The sequence below is a fragment of the Sus scrofa genome, chromosome 1 (assembly GCF_054392235.1).
Source record: "Sus scrofa isolate SSC_HxYL_T2T_F1_AM1 chromosome 1, Sscrofa_HxYL_maternal_Yorkshire_Landrace_v2.0, whole genome shotgun sequence".
NCBI lineage: Eukaryota > Metazoa > Chordata > Mammalia > Artiodactyla > Suidae > Sus > Sus scrofa.
In genome coordinates, this window is record NC_139383.1 from 282,863,773 (window position 1) to 282,882,755 (window position 18,983).

The window sequence follows — 18,983 nt, forward strand, 5'->3', positions numbered from 1 at the left end:
TCCCTTTGTGGCTAGAATGAGCTAATTTTTTTTGTCTTCTCGACCCCAATTCCTTTTCCCCCTCATCTGTTTTCCTTTCCAGAGTTGCAGAGGCTCCTTCTGAAGGACTGGGGGGAGACCTTGGGACGTGAAGGCCGGCAGTGGGGTGGGGCGGCGGGGGGGGGTCCCTCGAGAGAAATAGCAGCTCTGGCCATGGAGGGAGGGGGCCGGGGCCATGGGGGGGCTCCGGAGCTCGGGCCTCCCCTGGCTCTGCCAGCAGGCTCCCCACTCCGTGCCCCTAGTGGGCGAGGCTGGCCCAGCAAGCAGAACCTCGGGTTTCCGCCTGTCCCTCGGCCGGCCTTGGCCTCGGAGCCCTTGCTGAACAGGCCTTGGAGCTGCGGCTGCGACAGAGCCGGCAGCACGCCTCCTGGGTGGTTTGCACACAGGGCCCCGTCCAGAGTGAAACTGGTTCCACAGCTCCAGTGACCCCTGAGCTTCTCAGGGCTGCGGCCCGGATGTGTGCGAGTGCGAGATGGGGCTGGAGCCTCGGGAAGGGGCGGGGGGGGGGTGGAGCCTGACCGAGTGGGACCTTGGGAACAAAGCTCCTGAGAAGGCCAAGCCCCTACGGGCTGGGGGCTCCTGGCTGCCTTCCTGGAGGAGGGAGCCTTAGAGAGAGGAGGGAAAAGATGCTGGGTGAAGGGACCGACTGGCCCAGGAGAAGCCCCGTGGGGGCCTAGAGCTGTGGCCTCACTGCTGGAGGAAGGAGTGCTTGTTTTTGCTACTGAGCTGCTTGGGGGTTGCGACAGGCTTTTGGGGATCTTGGACCAGGGGAGGGAGATGACAAGGGTAAAACGGCAACTCTCTTGACTTGGATCTTACAGTTTTGTTTAGAGTTGCCTTTACTGGAGAAGGGAGAGGCTTGCGGGAGTGGTTAGCAGGCCAGCCCGCAGCCGAAGGGTGGGGGGCGTTTGTGCTCCTGAGCTCCTGGAGAGCCGGTGTGGGACCCATCCTTTCTCCCTGAAAGAGTTCTCCCCAGCCCTGCCTCCACCCACAGCCTCTTCTGGAACCTTCCACCTGCTCGAGGTCCAAGTCTGCTTTCTTGCCAGCTTGGCCTCTTTGCTTTTCGGACTCTCTCTTCTGAAGCCTGGGGCTCAGGGTGCTGAGCCCGTGCCCCCAGCCTCAGTGCTGCCTATCAGCCGGGGTGGGGCGGTGTTGAGAGGGACTTTGAGCTGTGGTTGGTGAAAGCAGATGTGCTGGCCTTGAGCTGTCCGAGGATTCCCCGAGGGTTCCCCGTCTCAGCGGCGGTTTTCTCATGTCGTGGGGACCCACTGGGCTCGCTGCAGAATGTCTCTCTTCCGAGAGGAGGGGCCAGGAATGGACCTATCTTTGCTCTCGCCTGTCCCTTGCTGTCCCCTCCCCGCTCTCCTGCCAGGTTAGGCTGGCTCCCTATACAGACCTTCCTCCCGAATCTGTAGCAGGTGCCCTCTGGCCCACCTCTGCCCCCCTTCCTTCCTCCCTCCCTGCCACACAGAGGGCAGTCAGAGGCCTGGGTTTGGTCTGGGCCGTCCCCCAAGCCCACCCTCCCTTGGCTCTTCCAGCCCTGCCTGTGGCAGGCCAGAGGGACCGTCTCTGGTTCGTGTCTGTGTGTGTGTCTCTGGTGCATGTCTGTGTATGTGCGTGCGCATCCCATAGGCAGATGCTGCAGCCTGGGCCCCAGGAGTGAGTGTGTGCTCATCCGTGTGTGTATCCATGTGTGTTTGCGTACGTGTGTATGCGTGGGCTTGCATCTTGCATGTGTGCGTGCGTGTGCGTGCGTGCGTGCGTGCGTGTGTGTGCGTGTGTGTGTGTGTGTGTGTGTCAAGGAGCCGGGGCTGGCTCCCAGGAGGCCCACCCCTCCAGCTTGTGGGCTCTCTTTTCCAGATGAAGACGGGCCCCTTTGCGGAGCACTCCAACCAGCTGTGGAACATCAGTGCCGTCCCGTCCTGGTCCAAAGTCAACCAGGGTCTCATCCGCATGTACAAGGCCGAGGTGAGGGGGGCTGCCTGCGTTCCGGGTCCTGGGCTGCTGCTCCCCCCACCCCACCGCTTTGCTCTGAAGCTGGGAGCAGCTCCTCTGACGCTTGAGGCCTCAGAGTCAGTCTATGGGACGGGCGGTCCCCAGAAGCGCTGGATTGAGGCCCAGCTCAGCCCTGTGACTGAGGCAAGGCCCTGCTGCTCAGGGGGTCTCTGTTCCCACTTGTCACGTGGCTGAAGGCCCCTCTCAGCTCTGTCTCCTGTGGGAACACGCACACGAAGACGTGCTCGGGGAGGGGTTAGATCCTCGGAGGCCTCACCCAGAGTGAGCTGCTCCAGCGCTGGTGGATCTGAGCGCGGGGAGGGTGGGAGGTCTTGGGGGTCGGGCTCCCTGTCCTCCCTGCTCTCAGATGGGTGAGGCTGCTTTTCCGGAGCTCGCCCTGCTGCGAGGGGCTCCCGCCTTCTCTGCTTGCTCTGTGCTCATCTTCCGCGGCATCCTCCCCGCCAAGGAGGTGGTTTTTTCTCTGGCAGGTAGGGAGGAGGCATCCTCCCCACCCCCCGCCTGTCCTTTCCACAAGCTCCTTCCACACCCGGGGCAGACCACTCCTGCAACCGCTTGACCCTTGGCACGGGAAGGGCCTGCTGCGAAGTCCCTCACCTGGAGCAGTGGGGTCCCAAAGTCCCCGGCTGTGGGTCTCAGGTGTTGCCTTGCAGGTGCCCCTCTCTTGACCCTTGGCCATCCCTCTCCTGGGAGCGGGAAGCCTCCCTACACCCAGAGCTCCCTCACACCCCGGCCACAGAGGCAGAGGAGCAGGGAGGAAACGGTGGAGGGGCGGGTGCAAGGACAAGCACTGCGCGGCCCTGAAGGGGTTAAAGGCGCTGGACCTGACCGGGCCTGGCCTAGCTCTCCCTTCCGCCCTCCCCCTCCCCTCGGTCCCCTTCCTCTGGACTTCACATCCTGTGTTTAGGTTCCAACCCACATACCTCTCTAATCTAGAGGCGCCTTCGCTGCGGCTGGGGCTGGGGCTGTGCGGGCTCCTTCCGGCTGCAGCCCGGCCTTCCACGCTGGCTCTCCTGCTTGGAGAGCGTCCTGGTCCCTGCCCCAGTCCCACAGTAGGTGTGGATGGGGAGCTCCCCCCGCTGCGGGGGGGTACGGCACGGTGGTGGTGGTGGGGGGGGTTGTGCACAGCCCTCTCCAGCCTCCCACCCCCACACCCCCTGTGTCACAGGCAGGACTCTTGGGTGCCTTTCCTGCTTGGGACCTTAAATGCTGTCCTTGCTGCAGACTCTCGCTTGAATGACCGGGGCCCTCAGGGCAGAACAGGAGCCCTCGCCCCCTACCCCTGCCCACTCCTTTCTGAGCTGACAGAGGATGAGGGAGGGGCACATTAAGAGTAGAAATGGTGATGGTGCCACACAAGCCAAACAGCCCGGTGTGAGAGTTGTCATTGTTTCGGTGGATGTTGGACACAAGGAGGTCAGTGACTGCGAACTCCAGGAAGCGGGAGTAGCTCACCCAGAGCCTCTCCTGGAAGCGGCAGGTTCCAGCCGGGCGCCATGTGGCGGCCAGGCTGCTCTCTGGGACAGGGCTGGAACTCGCTGGCATTAGGTTAGGGACACCGAGTCTCCGTGGCGTTTGGCACTCATTTGTAAGTTGCTAGCAGCTAGCCAGGGGGGCGCGAGCTCCTGGCACAGGAGAGCGAAGGAAGGGCTCGCTTTTCCTGGAGGAGGACCTTTGAGGCCCACCAGTATATTTTTTTCTTTTTTTGCTTTTTAGGGCCGTACCTAAAGGTACGGCATATGGAAGTTCCTACGCTAGGGGTTGAATTGGAGCTGTAGTTTCCGGCCTACACCACAGCCACAGCAACGCCCGATCCTTAACCTACTGATGGAGGCCAGGGATCAAACCTGCTTCCTCACGGATACAGGTTCATTCCACTGGGCCACGATGGGAACTCCAGGGGCCTACCAGTCTTGAAGTCCAGGAGGGGCTCGGCAAGGCCAGAGCCACCAGCCAGACTCAGCCGCCACAGAGGCCTGGCTGGGCCTGGCATCAGGACTTGGGACCAACTGTCTGCGTCTCCACACTGCCTGCCTTGGCCTTTTGAACTGAAGAACCAGATGCTTCCCGGGGGCCCTGTCTTTGCTGAGGGCTGGCGTGGGGCTGGCGCGCCCTTTGGAAGGGCCCATCCAGGCCCAGAGAGCCCCTTCTCCTGGATTGCTGGGACCTGAGGGGCCTCCAGCTGGCTGGTCAGTGTGAACAGGCTGAAGCTGTTGCTCTGCTCAGGACGTGGGTGGGGCCCAGGCCCAGGGCGCTGGGAGGAAGGCCTGGCTGGAGGCTCCCTCTGCTGTTGCCCTGGAGCCCCAGGCTTCCTTTGTCCCAAGCAGCCCTTTGCCTTTAGCCCGGCTCCTGCCTCCAGTGGCCCTGGGGAAGCTTGTTCTGGGTTCCACTGGCCCCTCTCCCTAAGCCTCTGGCCTTTGCAGCTTCTCAGGCCCGAGAGCTAGAAGCAGATTGACCTTTGACCCTTTCTGGAATTCCTCAGCCCTGGGGGGGGGGCCCTTCTGACAAACTCCTACCACTTCCTCCATGACATAAGCACAACGGCAGCTGCCTTTGCTGCTGGCCCGGGTCTGCTGCTGCTCCTCCTCCCGCCCCGGGGACCACCCCCGCTGCCCGCTCCCCACTTTCTGTCTGCCTTCGGTGGCCTGGGCTCTGCTCCCACACAGAGCTTTGTGCCACCTCCCTCCATGGTGCAGAGAGACTCCCCTCCTGCTCACCTTGTGGCCCCTTCAGTCTTGACACAGGGGGCTGGGGTTGAGGCGGGGCCTGGGCCGGGGAGCTGGAGGGGAGCAAAGCCTCCGAATGGGACTTTCACCCTCTCTGAGTCCACCCTAGCCAGGAGGGGCATGTTCTGGTTGTTTCTGTGGCCAAAAGTATGAGAAGAGGCGGATCCTCAGGTGCCTGGGGCTGCTGCCTGAGAGCTGGCAGTGACTAGGGCCTGTGGCGGGCAGGCACAGGGGGCACGCAGTCAGCCCTGCCCCTCTCTGTTTTCCCTCCTCTGCTGGGGCCCGGGGCTGAGACCCGGGGAGGAGCGCCACCCCCAGCCCCGCTGTCCCCTGTCCCCTGTCCAGTGCTCTCCGTCTCTAGCCTGCCTGGGGCCTCTGGGTGGCCTGGGGCAGGGGTTGCCCGTTCTCACTATTGTGCTCTGGAGCGCCAGGACGCCTTTTTCAGTCTGAGAGAACCAGAAACTGGGAGAAATGGGCCTTGGGCCCTTCGCAGGCTGGGGGCCCAGTGTCCCCACACCTCTTCCAGGGCTGGGACCTGGGCCAGGGACCCCGTGATCTGGAGGGTTCTTCACACCTCTGGTCTCTAGCTTGTTGCTCTGGGCCAAGTGATGTCACTTGGCTGTCTCTCTTCTGGCTCGGCCTGGGGGGGTTGGGCGGCCTTCTTTTCCTCTCTTCCCCCGCCCCCCACTCTCATTACTTGGGGAGCTTGATTGTTGTGCACTGGGGGTCTTTGGGGGGGCGGTCAGGAACAGGTGGGGAGCTTTGCCCTTCCCCAGAGGCTGGGGGCTGCTCTGAGCCTGGGCCGAGGCCTGGGCCCTGGATAGACACCTCTAGAACCACATCGGTCCGGGCCTCCAGGGTCATCCAGGGGGCCCTTGGAGGCCCGGGAGGCCCGGCAGGCCTTGGCAGGGCTGCAGCACGGCCCTCACCTGTCTGCTCTGCCCCTCCTTCCTCGCAGTGCCTGGAGAAGTTCCCCGTGATCCAGCACTTCAAGTTCGGGAGCCTGCTGCCCATCCATCCCGTCGCATCGTGCTAGGGGGGGCCCACTGCCGGCCGTCCAGGCTGCAGTTCCTATGCCCGCCCCCCTCCCCGGCTGCAGCCCCTCCCCACCCCCTCCCTCTGTTCTTTGTTCGACAAGAGGCTGTTTACTGGGGTGGGTGGTGAGCGTGGGGTTGAGGGAGGCTCAGGGCATAAGGCCGAAGGACCCAAGTTGGGAGAAGTGACCAAAGTGTGGCCAGTTTCCTGACTTCCCCTGGGGTGGATGGGCAAGGGAGTGGGGGGACAGGGGCCCTGGGCCCACCCCGCCATCTCCTTCCTGTCCCGTCCCGTCTGCGACCCCGGCTGTTCCGGGCCGCTGTGGGGAGGGGGTGCATTGTGCCCTTGCCATGGCTCTCCCTTCCCAGGTTGCCTTTCTTGGGGTTGGAGCAGTCGCTCCCCACAGGGTGGGTCAGTCTCCCAAGCCATGTTCGGGTGGGTGTCCAGGTGTTCTAAGGGCTGGAGGCCAGCCCGGGGTGGGGTTGCCAAGGGAGAAACAGTGGCTCTTCTGCTGGGGACCCTCCCAGTTCCTTCTCACGGCTGCCCCTGGGCCTGTGGGCACCTGTGTCCAGTGCCTCGTCCTTGCTTTTCTGCTCTTGGGCCCTTGGCTCAGGGGTAGCCTCTGGAAGCTGCCCTTTGGGTGGGCTCCAGGCTTCTGGAAGGGCCCCGGCGGGCTTGCCCACCAGTGCATTGCGTGAGGCCTGCTTTTTCGGAGCTCTCCCCTGCTGGGAGAGGGGGTGGCAGGAACTCTGGAAGGGTGGGTGCGGGGGACCCGGAGAACCTGGGCCCCTCTCGGCCCTCTTGTCTGCTGCTCCTGCTCCGCACTGCTGCTGCTTCCCCAGGCCCTGGCCCCATTTCCCTGCCCCTCGGCTGGGTGGTGGCTGCATGGGCAGCAGGAGGGCTCTGAAAACAGCAGTCTGCTCCCTTGTCCTGCTACCTCCCCAAACTCGCCTGCTGGCGTTCCAGGAGGGGGCCGTGGTGGCCCCTCGAGCCTAGGCTTGGGCTCCGAGGATGGGCAGGGGCTGGGCCGGGCAGGCTCACCTGGGGCTGAGGGGCTGCTCCCAGGCCTGGCTCCTATTGTAGACTCCCCTCTGCCCGTCCCCCATCTCCGCTGTCCCTCCTGGCAGCTGGATGCACACACCTTGGGGAAGGAGGAGCACCCGAGGAGCACAGTTCAGGGGCTTGGCCTCTGGTCTGGGCCGATGGCCTGGGCAGAGGCTGGGGCAGGAGCCGCAGGGTCACAGAAAGAGTTTTCCTAGGAGAGGCTCAGTCCTGCCTCCCCGCCAGGGTCCAGACCACCGCCTCGCTGGCTCCTCCTCCCCTCTTTCCCCTTGGGTCCCCCTCAGCCCCTGGCGTCTTCTTTGCTGTTCAGATTAAAGCCTCTGTTTTGCACCTGTCACCAGCGTGAGGTGTGTCTTTTCATGCCCTGCGCTCATTTCCTCTCCCCACGACAACTTGTCCCCCATCCAGTCCCCTTCCCTTGGGCCGTGGGGTCTGGGGCTTGAGCTGTTTGAGCTCGGGTCTGGGTCCAGCCTCTCCTGGGCAGCAGGAAGGCACCTGAGTGGGTAATGGCCGCCTCAGCAAGCTCGAAGCTGAGACCTGGGTTCAAGTCCTGCTTGTCTCCCCCCTCAGCTGCAAGCCCTTGGGTAAGTTACTGGATCTCTCTGAGCCTCCCTTCCTCGTCTGTAGTGAGGGTGATCCTGGGCGCTGGCTGGGAGCAGATGAAGCTGTGGCGTCCTCAGTGCAGGGCACACAGTGTGCAGATGGCCCACAGTCACTGCGGCTGTGCCTGATGAAGGCAGCCTTGCCCAACCTCTGGGTCAGCCCCAGCGTGACCTGGGCCTGGCTATGAAATGTGCCCCTGCAGTTGTTTGTTTGTTTGTTTCTTGCTACGCCTGTAGCATGTGGAAGTTTCTGGGCCAGGGGTTGAACCTGTACCACAGTAGCAACCCAGGCCGCAGCAGCAACGATGCTGTTCCTTAGCCTGCTGCCCCACCACAGACTTCCGCCCCGGCACTGTTTTTTTGGTTTTTTTTTTTTGCTTTTTAGGGCCACACCCACAGCATATGGAAATTCCCAGGCTAGGGGTCAAATCAGAGCTACAGCTGCTGGCCAACACCACAGCCACGGCAATACTGGACCTGAGCCACGTCTGTGACCTACACCACAGCTCACAGTAACGCCAGATCCTTAACCCACTGAGCAAGGCTAGGAATTGAACCCAAATCCTCCTAGATACTAGTTGGGTATTTTTCCAATGAGCTGCAACGGGACCTCCCACTGCCCCTGTGCTTTTTAAGGGGGCATTCTCTGTTCTTCCCTTTGTGTCCCTATCCTACTCGAGTTGGGAATTGGGCTGCTGTGCCTGAGACTTGGCTTCTGTCTTCAAACAAACCTCCTCCAAGAACAAGAACCCTCAGCCTTTCTCCTGCCTCGGAGGCTTGGCACAGAGTTGGAGGTCCTGGTGGCCAAGAGGCCTGCCTGTGACTTTTCTTTTGGCCACACCCCCCATATGTGGAAGTTCCTGGGCCAGGGATCAAACCTGTGTCACAGCAGCGACCCAAGCCACTGCAGCAATAACGCTGGATAAGACCCACTGTGCCATGGGAGAACTCCGAGGCCTGCCTCTGGAGACAGTCTGGCATGAGTTCAACCCAAGGCCTGACCCTCCGAAGCTAGGAGACCCTGCTAGCTAACCTCATCTCTGAGCCTGATCTGAAAAATGGGCATAATTTGAAATTATTCATTTCACAAATAGTGGCTGCATATTCCTCATTCTAGTGTTGAAGACAATAAATCCAGAAATAGCAGAATGTTGGGAGGGGTGCGTTACTACAAAGAGGAAAATAAGAGCAATTAATTGGGGTCGGCCAGCGGGGTTTACTTGAGCTACAAGGGTCAGGAAAGACAAGAGCTGAGACCCCAAAGAGTGGGGCGGAGTTCTCATCGTGGCTCGGTGGAAATGAATCTGATGAGCATCCATGAGGATGCAGGTTCGATCCCTGGCTTTGCTCTGTGGGTTAAGGATCCCGTGTTGCTGTGAGCTGTTGTGTAGGCCGGCAGCTACAGCTCTCGTGGGACCCCTAGCCTAGGAACGAACCTCCATATGCCACGGGTGCCGCCCTAAAAAGACAAAAAAAACCCTTGCACAAAAAAGGGGGGGGGAGAGCTGCTGGGGCGGTGGGGGAGGGCTGGGGCGGTGCGTGGAGGCAGAGGCGTTTGGAGTCTAGTCAGGGGTAGTCTGTGGAAGCTGCTGGAGGGTTTGGTACAGGGGAAGGGCCTGGTGGTGACCCGCTGGATGTATGACTAAGGACAGAGGATGGACCCTGGGGCCTTGGGTCCTCGCTAAGGGCAGCTCCAGTGGGGTGGGGGTGGGGGGAGGAAGCCCTAGGTGCAGGCTGGGGAGGAAGTGGGGACAGAACAGGGAGGTCCCTGGACACAGGGCGCTTCCTTACGATGCCTGGTGAGGGGCTCCTGGAAGCACGCAGTCTCCCCACCCAGGCTCCCTGGCAGAGGCAGGCGTGGGTGAGGACGGTGGGCAGTGTGGTTGCCGGGCCTCTTTCCCCACAGCTCCCTCCCCTTTAGGAGTTTTGTTGTAAAGGGGGCAACGGCCAGGTGAGTGGATGGGATTTGAGGTCAGGGAAGCCTCTGTGTCCCCTGGGCCCTGGGAACAACCCCGGAGCGGGAAGGTGGCGGTGCAGGCGCGGGCAGAGAACTGATGGGAGCGGGTGTAGAGAGACACCAGCTGCTTGTCCTTTCTCCTGGAGGGGAGGCAGGCCCCAGGCCGGCGGCGGGCATGAGGCAGGTCGAGCTAGGTTTTCCTCCGCAGGGAAATGTGAGGCAAGGTGGGGAGAGCAGGCGGAGGTGAGGGAGGAGGGCGTGGCGGGGCACTCGGGGGCAGTGGGCACCTAGGATTGGGCCAGGGCTGGGGGCAGGGTGGGAGGGCCACGCACGACCTGGGGGATGGAGTGTGGCAAGGGTTCCTGCCCCCAGAGCTGGAGGGCGGGGTGTCAGCTTCCCACCCTCCTGGGCCAGAGGCCCCAGGGAACAAACTGAACCTCAGCTGTGTTCCTTCCTGGCTCAAAGGAGCTGAGGCTGAGCCATGGTCAGGGAGGGACAGCAGAGGCCTTTCCTGGGAGGAAAAGCTGGGCAGGATTGTGCTGGAAGGAGAACAAGGGTGACGTGCACCCACGTTGGGCAATGTGTTTTTCGTGAATCCAACAAGTATTAAGCATAGGGTACATCTGAGTCACTTGGGGCAATGCAGAGATGAGGAGGTGAGCATCCTGCTTTCAAGAAAAGTCTTAGTGGGAGAAGCAAGAGCTAGTGGACCGGCTGTGGAAGAAGGGGGACAAAGGAATCTGGGGACCTGGGGAAGGCTGTGTGGAGGAGGTGACTTTTGGGCAGGGCCTTGGATGTGGGCACAGAGGGCATGCCAGTGGGGGCTGCTGTGAGCAGAGGGGTGGAGGTTGGGCCACAAGAGGCAGGGGTGCAAAGGCAGGAGGGGGCAGGCCCACGGAGGGCTCTGGGCCGCCTCTGTGGGAGACCACCCCCAGCCCCACCCCTACGTGTTGCCAGAGACGCACACAACTGCATTTAGTTCTTTGCGAGAGGCATGTGCTTCGTGTCTGTCTGCTCTGCTGGAAGACGGACGGACAGGGACCAGCTCACTGCTGGCTCCCAGGGCCAGCAGAGACTGGCACACAGCGGGCACCAGTAAACGAAGCAGTGACCAGGGAGGGTGTTTAACTGGCACCTGTGTGTGAGGATGTGGGGGGACCCAGATCGTCCCATTGAGATTTGGGGATCCCGGGCAGCTGTCTGACTGCTGGGTGGGAGCTGGATGCTGGTGGTGCCAAGACTGGTGCCTCGGCCCAGGTAGGAGATGCTGAAGGCCCTGTGAAGGGCAGAGAGAGCCCTGGGCTGGGCAGCAGGAGATTGGTGGGATTTGGTGCTGATGGAGAGGGTGGAGTCTTTTTTTTTTTTTTTTTTTGTCTTTTTGCTATTTCTTGGGCCGATCCCGGGGCGTATGGAGGTTCCCAGGCTAGGGGTCGAATCGGAGCTGTAGCCACCGGCCTACGCCAGAGCCACAGCAACGTGGGATCCAAGCTGAGTCTGCAGCCTACACCACAGCTCACGGCAACGCCGGATCGTTAACCCACTGAGCAAGGGCAGGGACCGAACCCGCAACCTCATGGTTCCTAGTCGGATTCGTTAACCACTGCGCCACGACGGGAACTCCGGAGTCCTTTTTTTTTTAAATTGATTTATTTTTTTTGGCCATGCTCATGGCATTTGGAAGTTCCCAGGCAGGGATTGAACCCATGCCACATCAGTGACCCGAGCCATGGCAGTAACAATACTTGATCCTTAACCTGCTGAGCCACCAGGGAACTCTGAGGGCAGAGTTCTTGATGATGCTGGGGACACCCCCTGTCTGCCTGGGAGGACCCCAGCAGAAGGAGCAGGCTTGGGTGGGGGAGAGACACTGAGTTTGAGGAGCTCTGTTGGGAAGACGTGTTGGATGTGGCTGGTTGGGAGGCTGGCCAGGCTCCTGAGTCCCAGTCCTTGGTGGGGAGGGGACATCTGGGCTGCAGGGACTTCCAGGACCGCCCTCCACCCCACCTGCCTCCGGCACTCCAGCCTCAGGCTCCCTTCCCCCCCGCTGCTCCCTGGGGTCCAGCCACCCTGTCCTCTTTTCTGTTCCTTAGACTCTCCAGGCCACTGAATAGTTAGGCCCTTCTCTAGAACGCTCTTCCCACTGGGAACCCCTGGTCATTCTTCAGGGCGCAGTGGAGGCCTCGCTTCCTTGAGCATCCTCACCTGGCGCCCTGGACCAGATCAGGTGTGCTGGATGGTCAGGCAGCCATCTGCCTACCCCTGCTCTGAGTACCCAGCACACTGGCTCTGGGACCACATGTGTCTGTGCAGCTGCTCCAGAACCTTTCGGGGGCACTGGGGGGGCAGCCATCTAGTTGGAAGATGGGGTGGTGGGGGGCTGTTTGCTCCGCAGACACAGCTTCTCTATACTTGGGGTTCCTTGGTGGGGGCTGAGGCCCACCCCCCTAGGCGCGGCACCCATCTTGCTGCTCCCGGCCACTGGGGTGCTGTCTCCCTCTATCCCTAGGAGGGGTCACACAGTGCAGGTGCTCAGAAGTATCTGTGAACGGCTGAGATAGATTTTAGGGGCTCTGCCTGTTGCGGAGGGTGATGGAGGGGCAGAATGGGCCAGATCACCCAGGAGAACTGGGGGGGAAAGAGAGGAAGCTGGGCACCCAGCCTGGCAGCAGGGGGACACTGCTGAGGCCGAGGGGGTGCTTCGGCCTGTCCACTGCTGCACTGAGGCCAGCTGGCCAGCACTGGAGTTGGGGTATTTGGGGGACCTCAGAGAGCAGTTCTGGGGGCAAGGGCCCTGAGGCAGAAGTACAATGGGCCAGGGAGGGATGAGGGTGGCGTCAGGGTGGCAAAAAAGGGGAGGGAGGAAAGCAGAGCCCAAGTGGGCTGTTGGAGTGGCCCTGGGGGACCTGGGTGTAGCTGCAGGCCGAGGACCAGAGTCACGGTGGAGGGGGCCCTGGAGAGGCTGGCTTAGGTTGGGTCACTCATCCAGGCAGCATCTGGAGCCCACTCTGCTCCCGCCCTGTGCCAGGCTCTGGGATGCTGCAGTGAATAAGGAAGGCAGCCCCTCACCCCGTCCTGGAGCCTATTCTAGCATGACTTACCCTCATGAAACACTGGACATAACTTGTGTGTCCAGCGGTGGGGGATTGTAGGAGGCCGGGTGGAGCAGGCATACAAATGGGCCATCAGATGAGGCACTTACCCATTGATTCTCCCGGAAAGATGCTTATGACCTGTTGGGAAGTGGGAAAAGCAGCTCTTTTTCTGTAAAAAAAAAAAAAAGAAAGAAAAAAAAAAGAAAAAATGTACCTTTTGATGGGTCTGTCTCTCATCCACGTGGACAAAGGATCAGAGGGCACTTTCTCTAGGTAGTAACACGCTTGTCCCTGGGTGATGGGGGTGTGGCGGTTTGGGGGAAACCCGTATTGCTTTTCCTGCCTCCAACAGATGATTATGAAGATGTTAAATATTCCTGGAGTTCCCATTGTGGCGCAGTGGAAAGGAATCCGACTAGGAACCATGAGGTTGCCGGTTCGATCCCTGGCCTTGCTCAGTGAGTTGAGGATCAGGCGATGCTGAGGCTGTGGTGTAGGCCAGCAGCTGTATCTCTGATTAGACTCCTAGCCTGGGAACTTCCGTATGCCGCGGGTGTGGCCCTAAAAAGACAAAAAAAAAAAAAAGATTTTAAACATTACTGAGTCATGGGAGGGACAGGGAAAATGATTGTGGGTAAGTATTTGCGTTTTGTTTTTCATATTTGATTTTTAAATCTTTCTACAATGTCCACATTATCATTTTGTAATTTTAGAAGAAGAAACTGTGTTTAAGAATTTTCCCCCAAGTATTTGGAGTTCCCGTTACGGCGCAGTGGTTAACGAATCCAACTAGGAACCATGAGGTTGTGGGTTCGATCCCTGGCCTTGCTCAGTGGGTTTAGGATCCGGTGTTGCCGTGAGCTGTGGTGTAGGTCGCAGATGCGCCTCGGATCCTGCATTGCTGTGGCTCTTGCGTAGGCCGGTGGCTACAGCTCTGATTAGACCCCTAGCCTGGGAACCTCCATATGCCGCGGGAGCGGCCCAAGAAATGGCAAAAAGACAAAAAAAAAAAAAAAAAATTTCCCCCAAGTTCTTGCTGTGGTGCAGTGGGTTAAAAATCCAACTGCGGTGGCTCTGGTTGCTGTGGAGGCGTGGGTTTGATCCCCAGCCTGTGCAGTGGGTTAAAGGAACCGGCGTGGCCATCACTGTGGCTCAGATTCACTCCCTGGCCTGGAAACTTCCATACGCTGTGGGTGCATCCATTAAAAAAAAAAAAAAAAAAATGCTGGATACCAGTTAAAATTTTTCCCCCTAAGGACCACTGGAATCCGGTGTACCTCCAGTAGGGAGGCAGGAGGGAGAGAAGCAGGGGAGACTTGCTCAGACATGTCTGGATAAAGGAGGTGAAATCTAGCAGAGCCTCTCTGAGGAAGGGGGCAGGTGGCTGGGGCTTCAGGGAGTAGAGCTTCTGGGGGACCAGAGTTGAGGACTGGACCCGGCAGCAGATGGCAGGTGGGAGTCCTCAGGGAGCCTTTGGATGGGGAGAGTTGAGGAGAGTCAGCGGCTCCCTCCTGGGTACCCACAGCCTCCCTGGCACCCTGCACCTGTTTTCAGCATCCCAGCTGACTTGGGTTGGGTCCAGACCAAGTCCAGAATCGAGGTGCCCTTTCTCCTGCCTGTGACCTGGAGTGGGGATGCGGGTGGACGTACTTATAAACCAAGGGAGAAACGGTTCCAAATTTCCCAATTCCTGCAGTCCTTCAGGGGCTGGTTTCTTGAGTCCCAAGAAAGGGGCAGAGCCCCCTCTTACTTGTGCATGTGGAGGGCAGTCCAGAGCCATGAGGCTGAGGTAGGATGTCCACCGTGCCTGGCATGGAGTCAGCTCCCTGGGAGCAGAAAGAAGTGGGAGGTGCATCCCTCCCTCGGGAAAGCCAGGGGTGTCCTGGCTGGTGGGCGGCCTTGGCTCTGAGACACCCAGTACCCGCTCCAGCTGGGTTTCGCCGACTCTGCGATAGACCTCTTAGCCCGCGTGTGGGCAGATCCCTTTCTGCTCCTTATTTGCTGGAGACTAGATTGAGGCTTTCCCGAAGGGACCCTGCAAAGCCAAACAGGTGCAGGCGTCTCACCCCCAGAGAACTAGAGTTCAGCCCTGGGCGGGGGGCTGCAGGGGGACCAGGCTGCCCAGACCTCCACCTGGGGACATTCAACTTGATCTGCTCTCTGAGCAGAACCTTCTAGACCCAGCTCCCCAACAAGGTGTGCGTGGGCTCGGAATTAGCTCTTGCACTTGCTGCTGTGTGACCTTGAGCCAGTTACTTCATCTGTCTGGACCTCAGTCTCCTCACTGGGGAGATAAAAACACGGGCTTACGGGGTTATCCCACAATCATGGGTCGGGAAGGGGTCAGGACTTCCTAGGTAAGAAGTGTCTGCACTCAGGCCATCGAGCCCCAACACGGGCATTCTTTTTTTTTTTTTTCTCCCTTCTTTTTAGGACTTCGCCTGCGGCATGTGGAAGTTCCCAGGCCAGGGGTTGAATTGGAGCTGCAACTGCCGGCCTCACCACAGCTCACGGCAACGCCGGATCCTTCACCCACTGAGCAAGGCCAGGGATCGAACCGGCATCCTAATGGACACTATGTCAGGTTCTTAACCCACTGAGCCATGACGGAAACTCCCCAGCTCAGACCTTCTACCACAGCTTTTAGTTGCTCATACAGGATTTAGGACAATACAAGAGGGCCTGCAGGGGGTGAGGGCTGCTGTGGAGGACGCTGGTGGGAAGGCTTCCCTGTGGGGGCGATGAGGGGCCCCTATGCAGGCTTTGAGGTATGGCTTGGGGCAGGCTGTCCCACTGCTGTCTGCTGACCCAGGCCTGACCTCCAGCCTGGACCACACCGGCCTAGTGAGTCCTGCTGAATGAGCGCCTCTAGGGGCTGCTCCTGCCCCCCTCATGCAGATCCCTGGCGCCCCCATATCCTCATTTGCCTCTGCTCCAGGCCCCAGAAGCAGCATGCACCCTGACCCCTGGAGGTGTCCCCAGGGACCTTGAAGCTGGTGGCTCCTGAGCGCAGCCTATGTGTTTGGCCCTGGGTGAAGTGCCTAAAAGCTTGTCTTACCTTACACTGTGGTCCCATTTCTCAGAGGCGGAAACTGAGGCTCAGGTGAGTCAAGCCACTGGCTGGACAGGGGAGGTGTTGGGTCTCTCCCCTTAAAGCTCATGCTCCTGTAGCCTCTCCCTGGGGTTGAGCTGAAACCTCAGGGTGGCCCTGGCTGCCTTGCACTGTCCCCACTCAGATGGCCTGAGAGTCCTCTGCCTCGAACTGTTTCAGAGCCCGTCTGTCCAAGATTGGCCCCAGACCCTGGCACCATCTGAGAGGCACCTATTTTTGGGAGGCAGGAGCAGTCCCTCAAAGACAATGAAGGGGGGGAGTTCCTGTGTGGCTTAGGGGTTAAGGGATCTGGTATTGTTACTGCTGTGGCTGAGGTTGCTGATGTGGCAAGGGTTCGATCCCTGGGCTGGGAACTTTTTCATGGCACAAGCATGGCAAAAAAAAAAAAAAAAAAAGAAAAAAGAAAGAAAAGAAAAGATGAAAAAAAGAACAAAAAAGCCACAGGAGTTCCTGTCGTGGCGCAGTGGTTAATGAATCTGACTAGGAACCATGAGGTCGCGGCTTCGGTCCCTAGCCTTGCTCAGTGGGTTAAAGATCCGGCGTTGCCGTGAGCTGTGGTGTAGATCGCAGACGCGGCTCGGATCCGGAGTTGCTGTGGCTCTGGTGTGGGCTGGTGGCTACAGCTCCGATTTGACCCCTAGCCTGGGAACCTCCATATGCCACGGGAGTGGCTCAAGAAAAGGCAAAAAGACAAAAAAACCAAAACAAAACAAAAAAACAACCCACAGACAACAGTGGGGTAGGACAGCAAGGACAGTAATGGCGCTTCTGGCAGAGCCAGGAGTCAGCCTGCAAGATGTACTTTTCACGTGTCATGGTGTCCCCACAGGGAGCCAGGAAACTGGCATCACTTTCCCATTTTAGGGATGATGAAACTGGGGCTTGGAGGGTGTTAGTGACGGCCCACGGCCTCCAGCCCATGCTGGGGCGTCAGGGTGGACCCAGGTTTGTCTGGTGTCCGTCTTGCGTGGGTCAGCAGGATGAGGCACTTCGGCTGGGTAAGAGGAAGTGGCCAGTGGCTCCTGGTTCTCCCCCAGGCCCAGGCAGCCCATCTCAGTGGACAGCACCCATCTGGCCCCCCATCCAGGCATTAGGCTGCCTTTCTTGCATTCTCCACATCCAACCCATGAGCAGGTCCTGTCGGGTGCCTCCAAATTAGAACCCAAATGGGTCCACTTTTCCCTGGTCTGCACTGCGGCCATCTGGGTCTCAGCCACTGTCCGCTTTCACTGGCCCGCTGTGGCCACCTCCTCTCTGGTAGCTGATTCCACTCCACCCTCCGAACAAGGTTCCACGCTGGGCCACTTGGAGGTGAGTCCCATCATATCCCACAAGTAGCTTCTCACTGTCAGTAAAACAACCTGCTCTACGACCTGGCCCCTCTGATCCCCTCCCTATGCCCATCATAATTCTCCCTTCCTGGGCCTCTAAGATCCCCAGCTCCATTTGCCCCTGGGCCTTTGCACCTGCTCTTCCCTCTGCTTGGACTGCCTGGACCCCAGGGTGAGCAGTGGCTGCTTAGGGCTTGTTTAGGGCTCAGCTCAGAGGCTGCCACCTCCGAGGGGCCCTCCCTGCTTTCTCTGAGTGGCTGCAGAAGGAGGCCTGACCACACCAGCTCTTCTCCATCCTGAGCTAGACTCTCTATTCTCGTTGCCTTCATGACACTCATTATGATCTGGAATTTTATTATCTATTGACTTGTTGGCTCAGTGGAATGGGAGCTTTGTGGGGGCAGGAAGCAGGTCCACTGCTGAGTCTCCAATGCCTGGAACAGAGGCTGCTCTAGAGTAGGTAGGTGCCCAGTAACTCTTTGTAGAGTGAATGAATGGATAAAACTCCCTGGCCCTGGAGTTTTTCTAGAAAAAGCTGGACAGCACGTGCTGGATGGGGCTTGGGGTGCCGAGTTGTCCCTCCCCCAAGTCCAAGGCAGGAGTTCTGGGGCCCCGTGGAGGGTCAGGCTGGCGGGACCACCTCCCAGCGTCTCAGACTCTGAGGTCTCGCGGTTCTGTGGTTTGTGCACACACTTGTGCAGCACACTTGGTGGAGGCAGAGCAGACCGCTCGAACTTGGCCTTGGGTAGGCTGGGTTTGTGGGAGATCCCCAAGGGTGGAGAGGCAGAGCAGCAAGGAGATGGGGTGGAAGCAGCCCTGCTTCGAATAAGTGGCCACCTGACACAGCAGAGGATGGTCCAGGCATTCATCCTGGCACTCAAGGCCCTGCCCGAAACAGTCAGGCCCCCTTGCTGGCCTCCTCTCCCCACCCAAGGCCTCCCCCTGGGGTCTCTTCTGCTTCACTGATGGGACCCGGCACTTATTCATGTGAGCTTCCCACTGCCTGCTGGGAAGGTAGCAGAGGAAGTGGGCCCATCAGCCAACAGAAGTTTATTGGGCACCTACTATGTGCAGTGCACGGTTCTCTCCAGGGGCTGGGGATGGAGCAGTGGGCTGATGAATTCCTGCCCTGTTCAGTTTATATTCTAGTGCAGAAGATGGACGGACGGACAAGGAAGTCTCCAGTAAAATATGAGACAGATAAAGGCTGTGAAAAAATGAAGGGCTAGGAGTTCCCGTTGTAGCACAGCAGGTTAAGAAGCTGCCTATTATCCATGAGGATGCGGGTTCAATCCCTAGCCTCGCTCAGTGGGTTAAGGATCCAGCATTGCCGCAAGCTCTGGCGTAGGCCTGCCTGTAGCTGCAGCTCCGATTTGATGGGACAGACAGACTTGGGGGGAGGGGAAGCAGGTGTGGGGGTGGTTCTTGGGGGTTTGGGTTCAGACGAGTGAGCTCCCCAAGAGGTGAGGTCATGCAGAGCTGGGGCTCTGAGCTGCATTCGGCATAGAGGTCCCAGCTGGAGATGGAGCTGTCAGTGGGTTGATGGGACTGCATGAATTTTGCCAGGAGAAGGTGGCAGGAAGGGAGAAGGGACCAAGGTCTGAGCCCAGAGTCTCCCTGCCTTTAACGGAGGGGGAGGAGGACCCCGCAAAGGACACTGGGGAGATGTGAGCCAGGAGAACCGCGCTAAGATGCTCTCTGCCCAGCTGATACTGTGGTTTTTACCCTAAGCATATACAATGTATAGAGGAAGCATAGCAGGGGCTGGTGGCTGGGCAGCTCCCATTCCCCTGGAACAGATCCCTCTTCCCTACAGAGCACCCATCAAAAAGGGTTGAAGTGGGCTGACCAATCCCCCCCCAGTCTTCAGGATGGACAGAGGCCCAGACTTGGCCAATCAGAGGGGCCCTGCCTCCCCATCTGCTGTGATTGGTTCAGGGGTGAGCATGTGACTGAGGCTGTGCCAATGAGTGGCATCCCTGGTACTTCCTTTTGGAGCTATGGGAGGATGCCC

At 59.5% G+C, this 18,983-nt stretch overlaps 1 protein-coding gene across 3 annotated transcripts in view; it reads left to right on the forward strand.

The window, feature by feature from the left end:
* PTPA (protein phosphatase 2 phosphatase activator) overlaps positions 1-7,212 on the forward strand; it is a 29,603-nt gene extending 22,391 nt beyond the window's left edge. For all 3 annotated transcript variants that reach the window (XM_001926077.7, XM_005660513.3, XM_084998243.1), the window contains 2 exons: positions 1,900-2,007; positions 5,737-7,212. In XM_001926077.7, coding sequence (XP_001926112.4) covers positions 1,900-2,007; positions 5,737-5,814 — 186 coding nt within the window. In that variant the 3' untranslated portion in view covers positions 5,815-7,212. The remainder of the gene's footprint in view (positions 1-1,899; positions 2,008-5,736) is intronic.
* The last annotated feature ends 11,771 nt before the right edge of the window (positions 7,213-18,983 follow it).